The 14,980-nt window shown below is 31.5% G+C and overlaps 2 protein-coding genes and 1 long non-coding RNA gene across 4 annotated transcripts; all 3 read right to left on the reverse strand.

The window, feature by feature from the left end:
* Positions 1 to 268: 268 nt before the first annotated feature.
* Positions 269 to 1,798, reverse strand: LOC102578983 (serine/threonine-protein phosphatase 7 long form homolog; the record flags this gene model as incomplete). The annotated part of the gene is made up of 3 exons (XM_015305624.1): positions 269 to 870; positions 951 to 1,097; positions 1,190 to 1,798. Coding segments are annotated over 3 exons (1,011 nt in total), but the record flags the coding sequence as incomplete, so codon positions are not given.
* A 226-nt stretch (positions 1,799 to 2,024) lies between these two features.
* Positions 2,025 to 3,048, reverse strand: LOC102606424 (uncharacterized). 2 transcript variants are annotated; one of them, XR_001472531.1, is made up of 3 exons: positions 2,892 to 3,044; positions 2,725 to 2,814; positions 2,025 to 2,540 (listed from the first exon to the last, which is right to left on the reverse strand). It is a non-coding gene; the product is annotated as an uncharacterized lncRNA (long non-coding RNA). The 2 variants fall into 2 exon arrangements; XR_368995.2 differs by lacking the exon at positions 2,025 to 2,540 and having other exon boundaries at positions 2,584 to 2,814; positions 2,892 to 3,048.
* A 6,446-nt stretch (positions 3,049 to 9,494) lies between these two features.
* Positions 9,495 to 11,764, reverse strand: LOC102578319 (probable xyloglucan endotransglucosylase/hydrolase protein). Its single transcript, XM_006367679.2, has 4 exons — positions 11,482 to 11,764; positions 10,908 to 11,008; positions 10,498 to 10,691; positions 9,495 to 9,966 (listed from the first exon to the last, which is right to left on the reverse strand). Exons 1-4 carry the CDS (start codon positions 11,666 to 11,668, stop codon positions 9,561 to 9,563), a joined length of 888 nt encoding a protein of 295 aa, XP_006367741.1. The 5' UTR covers positions 11,669 to 11,764; the 3' UTR covers positions 9,495 to 9,560.
* Positions 11,765 to 14,980: the final 3,216 nt, after the last annotated feature.

Below are 14,980 nucleotides of genomic sequence, written 5' to 3' on the forward strand. Positions count from 1 at the left end.
CTAACAGCTACAAGGAAAAAAAAATTCACACAGTAAAGAAATTAAGACAACCTTAATAAAAGTTTAATGAAGATCTAAGTAGCATTCATTCTTGATATTAGCAGTCTTAGTTACAATGAATATTCTGAGTAGGCAAAAAGTAAAGATTCAAAGCTAACACAAAACATGGTCTAGATTTCTCTCTTGTCACATAAATATTTGCGACTCAAGATCTTTGTTTGATGCAAGACAAGTTAATTATGAACATCAATTAAGGAGTTTATTTGTTGGATTGGGTGTTGATGTATAAGGGGATGTTATAACTCTAAAATCAATAGATTTGGCTATTACTGAAGCGCCAGAGTCAGCTATTAATAAATCTGCACATGTTATTGATAGGCAAGTGTGAAGTACAGGACAAACATCAACGGTGCAACTTATTAATATGGTTATTGTTTCATATGCCGTTGAATTTGGTACATAACCTTCTTGTTGTTGAGGACGCTGAGTAGGATTACCGATAACAAGACGAGTAATGCGTCTGAACCAAATAAGGTAAGGGTCATCATATCGAAGTGGTTCACGATTGAACGGGGCATCACAAATATATTGAAGCCGTTGGTTCCAAAAAGGCAACTATTGTGCATGCTCCAACTTCCAATTTGTATTTGGTCTGCCCCTACGATCATGGTGAAAATGTGTGGCGTCAAATAGAAATGGAGTTGGTATCGTTTGTTTCAATCCAAATTGTCTCATAACTCGATCAGGCAAGTGAACCTCGACGACATCCCAACAAAAAATTGGAGCTCTAACACGCCATATGTCTCGTCCAATTCGACAATAGTCAGGAAGATTCTCAGTTAAGTCATTCGAATATGGTTCCCAAATAAACTACATAAAGAGAAAAGAAATGAGTTTCAACTACTATATATACATAAAAAAAAAAAAAAAAACCGTGTATACCATCATACCTGATCCTCTGTCATGGAATCAAGTGCATCCCTAAAAACTTTCAACACATGCTTAGTGGTATCAGTCCAACTAAAATGTGCAAACCATCTAGTAGCACGTGGATCCCTAGGTAAACCAGCAAGAAAATTATTTTGTGTTCTTTTGTGCTATTACCTGAGGTTTGAGGACAGTAACTCTCTCCCATGCCCAAATCTAAACATAATATATAAATATATAATTATGAGATTATAAACTAGAAGAAATATTTATAAATAATTGATGTAGTTATTAAGTATACCTGGAGTAGTGGTAGAAATCCAGTTATCTCGTTTTGGTTATTCTGTGAGGCCTTACAGAGAAAGCGATACAAGCACGCTAAGGTTGCAATACCCCAACTATAAGAGCTAACTACACTGAGATCCTCGAGCATGGGAAGGAACATAAGCTTTAAATAGTTGCCAGATGTATCTGCCATCATCATACCAGCAATCATCCAAAACATGTAACATTTAGCCATTTGATTGATCATATCTTGTGTTGCCAAGTCAGGTAACTGTAGTTGCTCGAGCATATGTGCATTAAGTGCAGTTACCTTGAGGCTACTACGGTTGAAGTCTTGAGGATGTGGAATAAAACCTAACAATCTTTGACAAATATTTTGCCAATCCCCTATGGTCCTTATCGACTCATCACCAAGTACTGGATCACCATTCACAGGTAAGCCATACAACACTTCTACATCTTGCAAGGTGATTGTCGCCTCACCCGTTCTAAAGTGAAACGTATGAGTCTCAGGACGCCATCTCTCTACTAGTGAAGAGATCAAGCTACGATCAATACTAGGTCGATTTGATCTATAAACACCATATAATCATGATAATTCAATCACTTCTAAGACTCGTAGATGAATGAGATATTTCTTTACGAGGTCCCAAAATTTTTCATCACACCTCATCGTATTTAAAATCATATTAACATTTCCATCCCATATATCCCGTGACCTATGGGTAAGTTGTTGAGTTAATACTGATGGTTCAAGTGGACCGGGATCCAATTGGTATGCACTATAACCAGCCATATACGTATCTATTAAAATGAAAAACACATATGAAAGTAAATTAAATATTAATGTTAGTTCAAAATATAACAAGCAAATCAAAATAAATGTACTGTCACCTAATGTTTCATTTAAAATTTGGAAAATGAACTCAATTTTAGTAGAGGCCGATTGCAGGTCAACCTGTTATAGTCTTCCATTCCATTTTCATGTGAACATTTTTTTTCATTGTTTCTCTTTGCATCAACAAGATGCATCAATTCAAAATGAAAACACAATTTACAAATCAGAATTTCTTGAGTGATTATTCTATATAACCAAAACGATATAAATTCGAGAAGATAGAAATTCTAAAATTCAAGCATTCCTTCTACTATTTTGTAAGGAAAAAAAAACATACCTCAAGGCTCTAACACAAAAAAATTAACTTGATTCCAAGCTTTTCGGAAGATTTATAGCCATAATTTATCGTGAAACTCGATATAACAAGAAATCCCCAAAATTGATTTTGAAATAGAAGAGCTACCGTTTATCCACGAAATTAGGTTTTGACCTGAACTAGGCCAATCAAGAATCAGTGAACAGAGCATACACAGGAATAAAATATAACATTCATACAGGGATTCAAAGATAAAATTGATGATCTCTCCGTCTAGTTGCAACAATAACAGTTAAGGAAAAGAAGGCATGATACAAGACATGGTGGAGTACAACACAACAAAGATTAAATTGCTTACTGAGAACTCCCGAGTCACCAGTGAGCTGGATCTGAGTGATGTTGGGGTCGTTGGTATTCCGGTTAATCGCCGCGAAGGGTGACTACCTCGCTGCAAAGAGAGGAACAAGAACTTCAGGGAGCTCGATTCGTAGCTGCAAAATCGTGGAAATGGACTTGGACACATACCTGGAAAGAAGCTGAAGGGGCTGAGATGAAGTGAAAGAAGAAGGTTTCTCAAAACCACCATAGTTGTAGATCTGGACTAACCAATGTATTTTGGAAAGTTCCTTCTGTATTTTCTTTTGGTATTTTTGTTTTGTTTGGATGGTGACATTTGTGGATATGAATGAATAAAAGGTCCACGTGATCACAATTCACTTTTTTTTTTAAAAATATGTGGGTAACGTTTTACACCTAAAACATTACTCATAGTAACGTTTATTTATTTAACATCGTCAACCCCGTCAGTTTTTGTCCGTTGAATTTTTAAAATAAAAATAACCTAAAACGTTACCATGAAGTACGTTTATACTACTTTTGTAAAAAGTTTAAAAAGCGTATTAGTTTGGTGAATTGGTTTTAAAAATAGCTTATTTTGGTCAAAAAATCTGGATGTTGAAACTATAGTAACAATATCACTAAAATGAATCTTAAAAAGCTAATATAATTAATGAGTGGTCTATTCTAATATGGTAAGAAAATCTACAAATCTGACTTAACTTTTAAGAAAAGTATTTTTTTTTTGTAGATTTTCTTGAAAATGTATTTACACTTAATTGTGAGGAAAGGGGAATATTTATTTTTTTCTCTTTTTTGGTCTGAGGTGAATATCTAAAAATTAGTCCCATTATGCATTGAACATAACCATCTACAACACCTGCCACAATTATCATTTTTAGTTTGACCTAATAGATCTTCATTTTTCATTAACTAGTATAATCGTTGACACAAATTCACTTTTGTCTATCAATCGATGTTCAGACGCCTATGAAAAAGTCTTCTCAATTTGTTGAAATTATCAACATTTTGGTGGTAGATGATCAGGGGACTTGTCTATTGTTTTTGTTGTGATACTCAATAAATGTAACTACCAAGATACTTATATGTCTTTGATAGTTACATTTGTTGAGTAACATAGCATTATCATCTACCATTAAAATAGTAATATTTTCAACAAATTTAGAAGGTTTCTTCATATGCATCTCAATTCCTATTGATAGATAAAGGTGAATTCAATGGCAAAGATTATACTAAATAATACAAATGAAGATATTTTAGATCTATTGATAAGGACAGATTGACTCTATGGCAAAGATTAACAGTAATTGAAATGATATGTTCACTTTTTGTAAAGAATTTATTTTTATTACTTTTCTTTGTTATAGATTGAATTTTTTGAATTCAAATGCACACATATGTTGAATGTAGTCCACAAGAAAGGATTTTAGAAATGGTGAAGAGGGAGGAAGGAGATTGGAAGGTTTAGAGAGAAGTTAAAAAATTGAGAATTTTCTTTTTCTTGTTAAGAATAAAGGTTGAATTCATTTTTTAAATGAAAAATCATTTATATACAAATATAAATGATGATATGCTATTATTTTATACTAAAGTACTTTAGATTTTTGAATTTTGGGTAAAATTTGATTGACTGCCATGAGATTGTTAGGAATAATTGCAAGATGAAAAATACAAAGCCCTCAATGCGTGGTTCAGGACTAAAATTGAAAAATTTCAACAGCTTGAAGTGTAGGTTAATCACTATGATGAGAAGAACGTGAAATCACTAGCTTGATAAAAGGAGGAAAAAATGATAAACTTATTTACATGTTGATGCTTTGATTAATTAGTTGATGCATTTAAAAATATTTTTAGCCTTCAAGTATGCTTTCTTATAATCTGAATTGTTAGTTACATAGATTAAATTCTTACAAATTTGAAGCGAACAAATGTATATATATATATATATATACTGAACTGACTCATTACACCAGCTTATTAAGACGATATTAAGAGTAAATGGAGTTTGATAAATTGTGAATATCTGTCTAACCCAATGAAGTCTTCTATATTGAGGGCCATCTAAATCTTGAAAAGCCTTTTGAGTATATATATCTTCATCGGTTGATTGAATGGGAATTTCACTCCGGTGTCTTTCTAATGCTTGAATACTCTTAATTGGGATGTTGTCCACAAAGATCCTGTGACTTTTAGAAGTGATAACACATGGCATGGCATGACACGTCACATTCTCTAGATCATGGATTAGAATAGAGTGTTAATAAGTAGTCAAGCGATTTTCTCTCTTCCTACTGGAGAGCGTGACTCTAAACTTCTTATCATCAATATCATTATTACCTCCTCTATTCACTATTATTTGACATATTTCGACTTGGCACACCATTAAGAAAATAATTATTGACATGACTATTTTATCACACTAACCCTATTAATTGATGTTTAGTATTAGGTATTAGAAAATGATTTGGAGAATAAGTAATTATTGTTTAGATTAAAACATGAAAAAAAAAATTAAAATATTTTCTTGATATGTTAAAGGGGACAAGTAAAATTATAAATCTATTATTGGAACATTGAACAAGTAACAACAAAAAGATGGAGTATTATTGTTGTTTCTTTTTGTAACGACCTGTTAACTCCTGTATTCAGGTTAGTCAAAAATACAGAAACAGAAAAAAGATGAAATAGACAGAATGAGTTTTAATCCGAGTCCACAGAAACCACTGTGTTTCCTTAAGAAATTTAATCCCCTCACTGTACCCGAGGTTGCAGATTAATTTCTCCCAAGATAAAACGGATTAACCTGTTAAAGAAGTAGCGGTACCTCAAACTTCAATAACTTCAGCGAACGCAAGAACAGCAACAAGAGCACACACAGACTCAGTCGATCGACAATTTTATTTATGAGAGAAAATGTATGCAGAGAGGAAAAAAATTTTTCAAGTGTTTGAAAAAACGAAAAAGACCTCTTATTTATAGCCATTTGCAGCAAGGAACGCGTCTGTTCAGAAAAATCAGTTCAGACCCGTTTTTTCCAGAACATTGTGTCATTTGGGAAAAGTAACGATTTTTCGGAAGGAAAACCGTTTGGAAAAGTAACGACTTTTTGGAAAGTAATGACTTTCCGGAAGGATTACCGTTACACGTGAATTTCAAATAAATTCAGTTGCGCCAAATTAATTCTGTTAGTTAACCAACATTCTGAATTAATTTATAAGAGAAAGGAAATGATTTAACAAGATTGATTAAATAAATTTTGTCCAAAAATATTATCAATCAATCACATCATTTGCCAAATCCAAATCCAAATCCAAATCCAAAGCCAAAGCCAAAGCCAAAGCCAAAGCCAAAGCCAAAGCCAAAGCCAAAGCCAAAGCCAAAGCCAAAGCCAAAGCCAAAGCCAAAGCCAAAGCCAAAGCCAAAGCCAAAGCCAAAGCCAAAGCCAAAGCCAAAGCCAAAGCCAAAGCCAAAGCCAAAGCCAAAGCCAAAGCCAAAGCCAAAGCCAAAGCCAAAGCCAAAGCCAAAGCCAAAGCCAAAGCCAAAGCCAAAGCCAAAGCCAAAGCCAAAGCCAAAGCCAAAGCCAAAGCCAAAGCCAAAGCCAAAGCCAAAGCCAAAGCCAAAGCCAAAGCCAAAGCCAAAGCCAAAGCCGACCTCCCTCTTCATTATGAGTGAATGGTTACTGAAAGAAATTGGGTGAAAAACTTTTGTAGTGAGCTAAAAATTTCAAGCTAGGCTAGAGTCTAGACTGGGACGAAATCTGAGTAAAGTGAGGTCTAGGGAAATCCAAAAAAGGATTGAGTTAAATTTGTAAGCTTGGATTTTTTTTTCTGTTAGTTAAGACGTTAAGGAGTCCGTAGAACTTTTCAAAAGTAAATTCGAGTGAGTAGAACTCCCGATATCTAACTTGACATGAATGAGTTGGATCAGAACATCAAGGTTCAAAGGTATGTCGCGAAATGAACACATTTTGATAGATTTTAGAGTTTTTATCAGTGCAAGCCTCCATAGCAGGTGACATGTCGCATTAGCGGTGGAATTAATTCGTGCGATAGTGAAAGGTCCCGCGTCGTTGCTATAGCGAGGTTAATCAAAGTTTATATAGAAAATTTTGCTATCATGTTTTAAAGAAGAGCAAGGGTGACTTGGGGCAAAATTCAGCAGATTTTTCATCGGGAACTTCATAAAGGTAGGTAATTCATTTACCCAATTCGTTTGAGTTCTATGCTTTAGAGGCAGTATTTGTGGCCTTAAATGAGGGTTTGGGTTAATCCTAAGGTGGGAAAACTCCAAATTTATGAGGATTTTGGGGGTGTAAAATATTGGGAAGTTTATGAAAACATTTGCTCTTGATTTATTTTCCATATTTCGCTCATGTAATCGTGGAATTTGTAGTTTTAGGTAATTGGGTGGGATGATCATGATTTTTGCCTTGAGTTTTGGATTTAATTCTAATCCAGGTGTATTGATATTATTTGAGTCTGATTATGTGTTATATTTATTGTTTGTAGACCAAGAACAAGCTAGATATCATAACAAGGGGAAAGCTCAGCGAAATAAAGCATTATAGGCTTGATTTCAGGCAGGTAGTTGATCATTTCCAAGTTATAGAATGTATGCATGAAAACTATTTATATAGTATGGCTTGTATGATGCATGGTTAGGGAGATCAAGGGAATTAATATGTAATGATAACTTGTTGATAATCCCACGCAATGAAGGTGTCATATTTTCTTGTATTTACAAGTGTAGTTGTATTTCATTGTGATTGTGATTGTGTGATGAGTGAATTTCAATTGGCTCGGATACCACACTTGGTATGGGGTATTATCGATTGGCTCGAGTACCACGCCTGGTACGAGGCATTATCAATTTGCTTGGGTACCACGCCAGGTATGGAATACTATTGGTTGGCTCAGGTACCACGGCTGGTACGTGTTTGATTATTCTCTAGTGTATTGATTCCTTAAGTGAATCAGAATTATTTGTGATCATGTGGGACATGCTCCATGTAATTGTTAAATCAAGATTGGTGACTGGGGTCTTTTGTGTAGTAGACTTGGTTGATATATATGTTGTTTGATTTGTGCTATGTTTTAGTTATGTATTTACGTTTATATTTTTGGAGTTGGCTGATCATCCTATAATTACACTATGATTTTGTATACTGATACTATACTTGCTCTTTCTTTTTTGAGTACATGGCATATTTAGGCGATGGCTGCGCGACCTCAATTGTGAAACACGAGTCATCTGAATTCAAGGGTGAGCTACTTCGTCCGGACTATCGTGGATTCGTCTTTTATTCTTAGGCCGATTGAACGAACTTAAACTCTTTAGTTCTTTCTTTTGGAGTTACATATCTGTATTTTAGACTATGTAGAGTTTGGTACACGACTCTTAAGTTCTAGATGAGGTATTTTCCTCAAGGGTGTTTGACAATGATATTTAATTATAAACATGATTTTATTGCTTAAATTGTTATTTTAGTTGTTGGGTCAATTACGAGTTTGTTGGTAGTTGATTCTCTCATTGGATTATTAGTCTGGGTGTCACTCACAATTATTCGAGGTGTGGCAATAGATCTAGTAGTGGATGTTGAAACTATAGTAACAAAATCACTAAAATGGATCTTAAAAAGCTAACATAATTAATGAATAGTCTATTCTAATATGGTAAGAAAATCTAGAAACTTGACTAAACTTTTAAGAAAAGTCTATTATTTTAGATTTTTTTGAAAATGTATTTACACTTGATACTAGGGAAAGGGGAACATTTATTGTTTTCTCTTTTTTGGTCTGCGGTGAATATCTATAAATTAGTCCCATTATGCATTGAACAAACCATCTATAACACCTCCACAATTGTCATTTTTAGTTTGATCTAATAGATCTTCATTTTTCATTAACTAATATAATCTTTGACACAAAGTCATCTTTGTCTATCAATCGATGTTGAGACGCTTATGAAAAAAAGTCTTCTCAATCTATTGAAATTATCAACATTTTGGTGGTAGATGATCATGGGACTTGTCTTTTGTTTGTGTTGTGATACTCAATAAATGTGACTACCAAAGTACTTATATGTCTTTGATAGTTATATTTGTTGAGCATCATAGCAACAATGAAAGATAAGTAGCATCATTTTCTACCAAATACTGATATTTTCAACAAATTAAGAAGCCTTGTTCATAGGTGTCTCAACTTCTATTGATAGATAAAGATGGATTCAGTGTCAAAGATTATACTACTCCCACTGTCCCTAATTACTTGTCCATTTTTTCTTTTATAGTTGTCTCTAATTACTTGTCCATTTTGACAAATCAAGAAAGGACAATTTTTTTTACCTATTATACCCTCAGTTAATAACTTTGAAAAATGTACAACTTCTTGAAAATCTTAAATTTTTAATTAATCCACTTCATAATTAATAGGGGTAAAATGGTAAATTCACTATGTTAATCATTATTTTCTTAATAGGTGTGTCAATTCAAAGGTGGACAAGTAATTAGGGACAGAGTGAGTACTGAATAATATAAATGAAGAGTTGTTAGATCTGTTGATAAGGAAGGTTGACTCTATGGCAAAGATTATATGTAATTGAAATGATATGTTCATTTTTTTTAAAAAAATTATTTTTATATTTATTATATGTCATTATTTTATATTAAATTACTTAAGGATTAAACTAACTAATTACACCGGCTTATTAAGACAATATGACATATTCAAACCTTCAAATATGGTCCAAACTTTAAAATCTTGAATCCGTCTCTAGACAAAATGGATATGTTTTTATATAACGAGTAAATGGAAATGTCCCCAAACAAACAAGAACTAATTAAAGATCTCTATCCCTTGTACACTCTAGAGGAAGTGTAGGGTACCTTTTTCTATCAGTACAATAGTTATATATTGTGAATTTTTGTCTAACCCATTGAAGTTTTCTATATTGAGGACCATCTAAATCTTGAAAAGCCTTTTGATCCCACCATTTCATGCCATTAGTGTTACAAACTTGCACTTCTTGTGGGGTGACAGCCTCACAGCCATCGATGTGGAATGAAGTATAGGAAGCGGTGAATGGCGCCCCGGACCAATCGGTTTTCTCTAACCCTCCTCTCGTAGCCCAATCATCCGCGTTCCATAGGCTTGAGTAGATCTTCATCGGCTGATTGAACGGAAATTTCACTCCTATGTCTTTTGAATTCTTGAATACTCTTATTGGGACGTCGTCCACAAAGATCCTGATGATTTTTAGAAATGATTAAACGTGACAAGAGATAACACATTCTCTAATTCATCGAGAATATAGCCCTAGATAGAAAAATGCTTTAGAATATAGTGTTAGTAAACATGTCATTACTATAATTCCCTTTATTCGCTATTATTTGCATATTTGACTTGGAACACGTTAAGAAAATAATGACTGACATGACTATTTTATCATACTAGCCCTATTAATTAATGTTCATAACTTTAGTTATTAGAAAATGATTTGCAGAATAAGTAACTAATAATAAGGATAAAACACGAGAGAAAAAATATTTAAATCTTTCTTGATATATATTAAAAGTGAAAGTAAAAATAAAAAATTATGTGTAGAATAGTGAACAGGGAGTATTATTGCTGTCTCTTTTAATTGGGCTATTATACTATTTTTGTTGTCAGTACTTTCATTTCTTTTGCCTCTCTTAAGATAGGAGCAAGATTTACGTACCTAGCACTTCCTAGGAATCTAATGCAAAAATGTTTGAAAAGATCAAATATTAGCTTACACAATTTGGAAAGTGTTCCAAAGAACAGAATAGGAATGAAAGTCCTTGGTTGGATCAAACCAAAGATAGATCCTCTGTTCTCTATCTCCTTTGCCTCCTGTGAACACATTGGTCTGCAATATGTATGGCTGACCGGTTCTGTTACCGAGGAATTCGAAATCTATCTCATCGTGTTCAGCATTGGTTGACGATAACTGACAAAAATCATCAATAATAAAAACATCGATCATTATAAGAATATGATCTCTTATAATCACTTACAAATTGAATTTAAAAAAAAATCAGATGCTTTGTGTTATAATGAAAATATCTTGTAAAAGAATATAAAATTAAAAAGCGAAATTTATAAAGGACTACAAAATCAAATCTCGATTCTCTTTTTAATATCTACTAGTAAATGATTAACTTACATAAAATGCAGTGACAACACCAGCAGAATCTCCTCCAACAAGCTTCATTTTCATGCTGAAATGACCAAATAGATATGATCTTTTTGATTGAAATCCAGTTCCTTCAATCATCCAAAATTCAAAAGTTTGTAAACAATATCATTCAAGGATTTAAAGTGGCGAAGCTAGGACTTTCAGTGAGGAGAGTTGAAAATATAAAAAAGAGAAAATATGAAAAAAGCCTAGGTGTTTCTTTTTTTTTTTTTTAGTTTCCCATCTAGAGTGTCTGCTACCTACATTGAAGTCAGACTAAATTTGAATTTGCGATGAAAAGTCCCACATTTGAGGGTAAAATGTTCTCTAACAAAGGCAACTTCGTACTTAGAAAACTCGAATCTGAGACCTCTAGTTAAGGATGAAGTAATATTTATCACTCTATTATAATCCTTGTTGATAAAAGCCTGGGTGTTTCAACATACTCGCTCCATTTCAATTGGTTTTCAGGTTTTTATTTGACATGGAGTTTAAAAAAATAAAACAAGAGTTTTGAATCGAAAAGAGTATAGTATATATATAAAAAAAAAATTTTGTTTACCTGAAGATTTGTCAAGAAGAAGTTCAGCAGTGGTACCACCATTAAGGTACTTAATATGGTGACTAGACCAACTTGGTTCATAGTTGTTCCAAAAAGGTACATCAATTGCCTTCCTTGGTGCCCCACAATTTGCCAATATTGACAAATTAATCATAACAAAAGCAACTAAAACCCCCTTCATAGCCATTACTAACTATCTTCCTTTGTTTTGTTGAATGAGATATTGGTCATATGGATGAGGCAAAGTTAATAGGGATATGATTCATTATTTATAGAGGGGATTTTGAATATTACTCTCTCTCTAGTTCATATTAAATGAATGGAATAATACATAAAAATATTTTTTAATTTGATTTCAGCTAGTATTTATGTCCAGCAATATTTGATGTGCATAAGTATGAACTTAGACCTGTACAAAATTGAATAAGTAGACACAAGCATCTTACACGGTGTCTTCAGTGGTAATTCACACATCTTACATGACGTTCTACGTGCAATATGTCATGTAGGACATGTGCGTCTACTTGTTCAATTTTATATAAGTTTAAGTGTCTACTTGTCTACATTCAAAGTTAATGACATAAATATCAACAGAAATTAAGTGAAAGAGCACGTGTTCACGTATTATGCATAAATGAATTGTTAAAGACTTTTTTTATAGTCTAAAGTAAATGAACTATTTAAAGTTTAAGAGAATTATTGAAAAAAGAACGCGTTATTTATCCTTTGTAGTCAATAATTTATTTAATATGAACTAGACGAAGTAGTGCGTTGAAAAAGAACACTAGTCATGTGTCAAGATAACATTGAAGCAAGTGAGATATTTTGGTGCTATATTTAGAGTTCCAATTGTAAGTGTAACTGTCCCAAAATACTCATAAATAAGTTGAAGCCGTTTGTTTGGTGCAGATTGGGGGAGCAATCTACGGTGTAATGCACATGTTTCTTGTTACCGCCAATCAATCAATAATTATTACTCTTGAAAATAATAATTGATATACTGAGTTTACTATTTTACTTCTATTAATTAATAGAATTTTAAAATTAATTAGTCATTAGAGAGTGTTTTATCTTTTTCAAAAATATTAACTTTCTAAATAAATTGAGAATGTAATAGATAAAAAAAAAAAAAAATTTATTTTATTTGTCAAAAATGAATTAAACTATAGTTATGGAGCATAATTAACTATTTATATGTTAGTTTAGTTATGTAATTTTCTGATAAAAGAATCATGACAAAATACAAAACAAAGGTATGACAAAATATTCTAAAAACTATAACAAAATAATGTTATAATCGAAGTACAAGAAATACTATGTAGTAACAAAAACGTCTACTCCCTCCATTTTATATTACTTGTCAATTTAGTTCCTCATTTACACGTTTTTTTAAGAAATTATAAATAAGAAAGATATATTTAGTAATTTACACTTGATTTTTTTTAATATACTCTATCTATGGATCTTATGTATCAATATCAAAATTAACAATGAAACAGCTTTTTTAAAAACTTTATAATATTTATAGTACTTTTAAAAAATAATTAATTTTAAAGATAATGCAAGATGTTTAATTAATCTTGACCGCTGATACGGCTCCCTAGGGAGTCAATATGCACAAGGGGAACCATAGGGCGGCGCGCGGAGTTATTTCCTCTTGTTCACTTCTTGCTGCCTTCTTCACGTTTCCTAACGTGCTGATTTTATCTCATGATTTCATATTATGAGTATGATTTCATACTGATTTTATCTCATAATTTTATATCATGATTTGAAAATTTCAAATCATAATTTAGAATTTTTTAAATATAAAATTCACCCATAAATTTATATTTTGTAAAACAACTCTCTATATATATATATAGAGGGGAAAAAATCCTTTTGGCCAAAGTGCTGATTTTATCTCATTATTTTATATTATGAGTGTGATTTCATACTGATTTTATCTCATAATTTCGTATCATGATTTGAAAATTTCAAATCATGATTTTGGAGTTTTTCAAATATAAAACTCACCCACAAATTTATATTTTATAAAACAATCCCCCATATATATATATATATATGAAAAATCTTTTTGGCCAGAAAATTTGATCAGAATTTGGCCAGAATGATATTTACCTATGTTATTTTTATCTTTTTCGACATTTTTATCCTTTTAACTTTAATACATTTTTATTAAAAATGGAAAAAAAAATTATTTTAAAATAAAAAAAGATATTACACTTTTTTTAAATTTTTGACCAAATTCTAACTAAATTTTCTGACCAAAAAGATTTTTCCTAAATATAGAGAGATCATTAAAGCTTTGGAATTTGTTAAAAGAAGAACGTGCGTTCATGTGTCTTCTTACATAGCTGAGATAATACGATTGATGGTCAATGCATTGATTATATGTTGGCTACTGGCTAGCATATGTCCCGTTTTAGAGGACCAACCTCACTTTAGGACCCTATTTTATTTTCGGAAATTACTTTTTCTATTTTTATTTATATATAGTCTTTAGTAAAAATAAATATTTTTTAATATTTGTGATTTCACAAAATGAATGCATAAATTATTAGGTTCGAAAGTGATTAAGGTGTCATGTGGAAGTTTACAATTACAAATTATAGAGTTGATAAATCAGATGACAAAAAATTATACTAAAAACATAATATTATGATATGAAAACTAATATAAAAGAGCAATATTAAAACTGTTGACAAAATAAATCTCCCCATAAAAAAAATGTCTACATTGTAGATGCTATTGTGTTCTGCTATAAGAATATGGATCAATTTATAGATCTCCAAAGTTTTCCTTTCATAAAAAGTTAAAACATTTATGGTAATATTTTGTTTTTCCTTATAGGAAAAAATAAATTTCAAATAAGATAAGAAAATCAGGAAAAAATCCTAACATGATTCTTTCTATTTTATCCTTTGAAAATTACTCACTTCGTTTTAAAAAAAAAGACCTAGTTTGACTTAACACGGAGAAAATTAAGAAGTATATTTTAAAATATACTGATCTTTGAAAATTTTAAAAATTCTAGCCAGAAAGTTTGGCTAGAATTTGGCCAGAAATTTAAAAAAACTATAATATTTTTTTTACTTTAAAATATACTGATCTTTTTTTCATTTTTTAACTAAAAGATATTAAAGTTAAAAAGGTAATAAAAGATAGTTATCAAAAAACAAAAAGTTAAAAAGGTAAAAATGTTCAAAAAAGTAAAATCATTCTGGCCAAAAGGATTTTTCCAAATACTATTTATCATAACACACTTTTCAAAGCATTAAATTTAATAAAGTCAAAAGGATAATATAGTAATGGAAAAATCCTTTTTGGCCATAAAAATTTGGCCATAATTTGGCCAGAACGAAAAAAGACATGTTCACACTATAAACTAGTTTATTTTTGGACATTTTTACCCTTTAACTTAAATATTAAATATATTCTTCAATTATGTTTCCAATACATTGAAAATGATTAATGAGATTAATTATTGATGATTTCA

This window comes from Solanum tuberosum, unplaced genomic scaffold (genome assembly GCF_000226075.1).
Source record: "Solanum tuberosum cultivar DM 1-3 516 R44 unplaced genomic scaffold, SolTub_3.0 scf00846, whole genome shotgun sequence".
In the NCBI taxonomy this organism is placed as follows: Eukaryota; Viridiplantae; Streptophyta; class Magnoliopsida; order Solanales; family Solanaceae; genus Solanum; species Solanum tuberosum.

Excerpts from the sequence above, each read along its gene's own strand:
- LOC102578319 (XM_006367679.2), bottom strand. The coding sequence starts at position 11,668 with ATGGCTATGAAGGGGGTTTTAGTTGCTTTTGTTATGATTAATTTGTCA. Across the intron at positions 11,009-11,481 it reads TCTTCTTGACAAATCTTCAG|GAACTGGATTTCAATCAAAA; the intron begins GTAAACAAAATT and ends GGATGATTGAAG. Across the intron at positions 10,692-10,907 it reads GTGTTGTCACTGCATTTTAT|TTATCGTCAACCAATGCTGA; the intron begins GTAAGTTAATCA and ends GATTTTTGTCAG.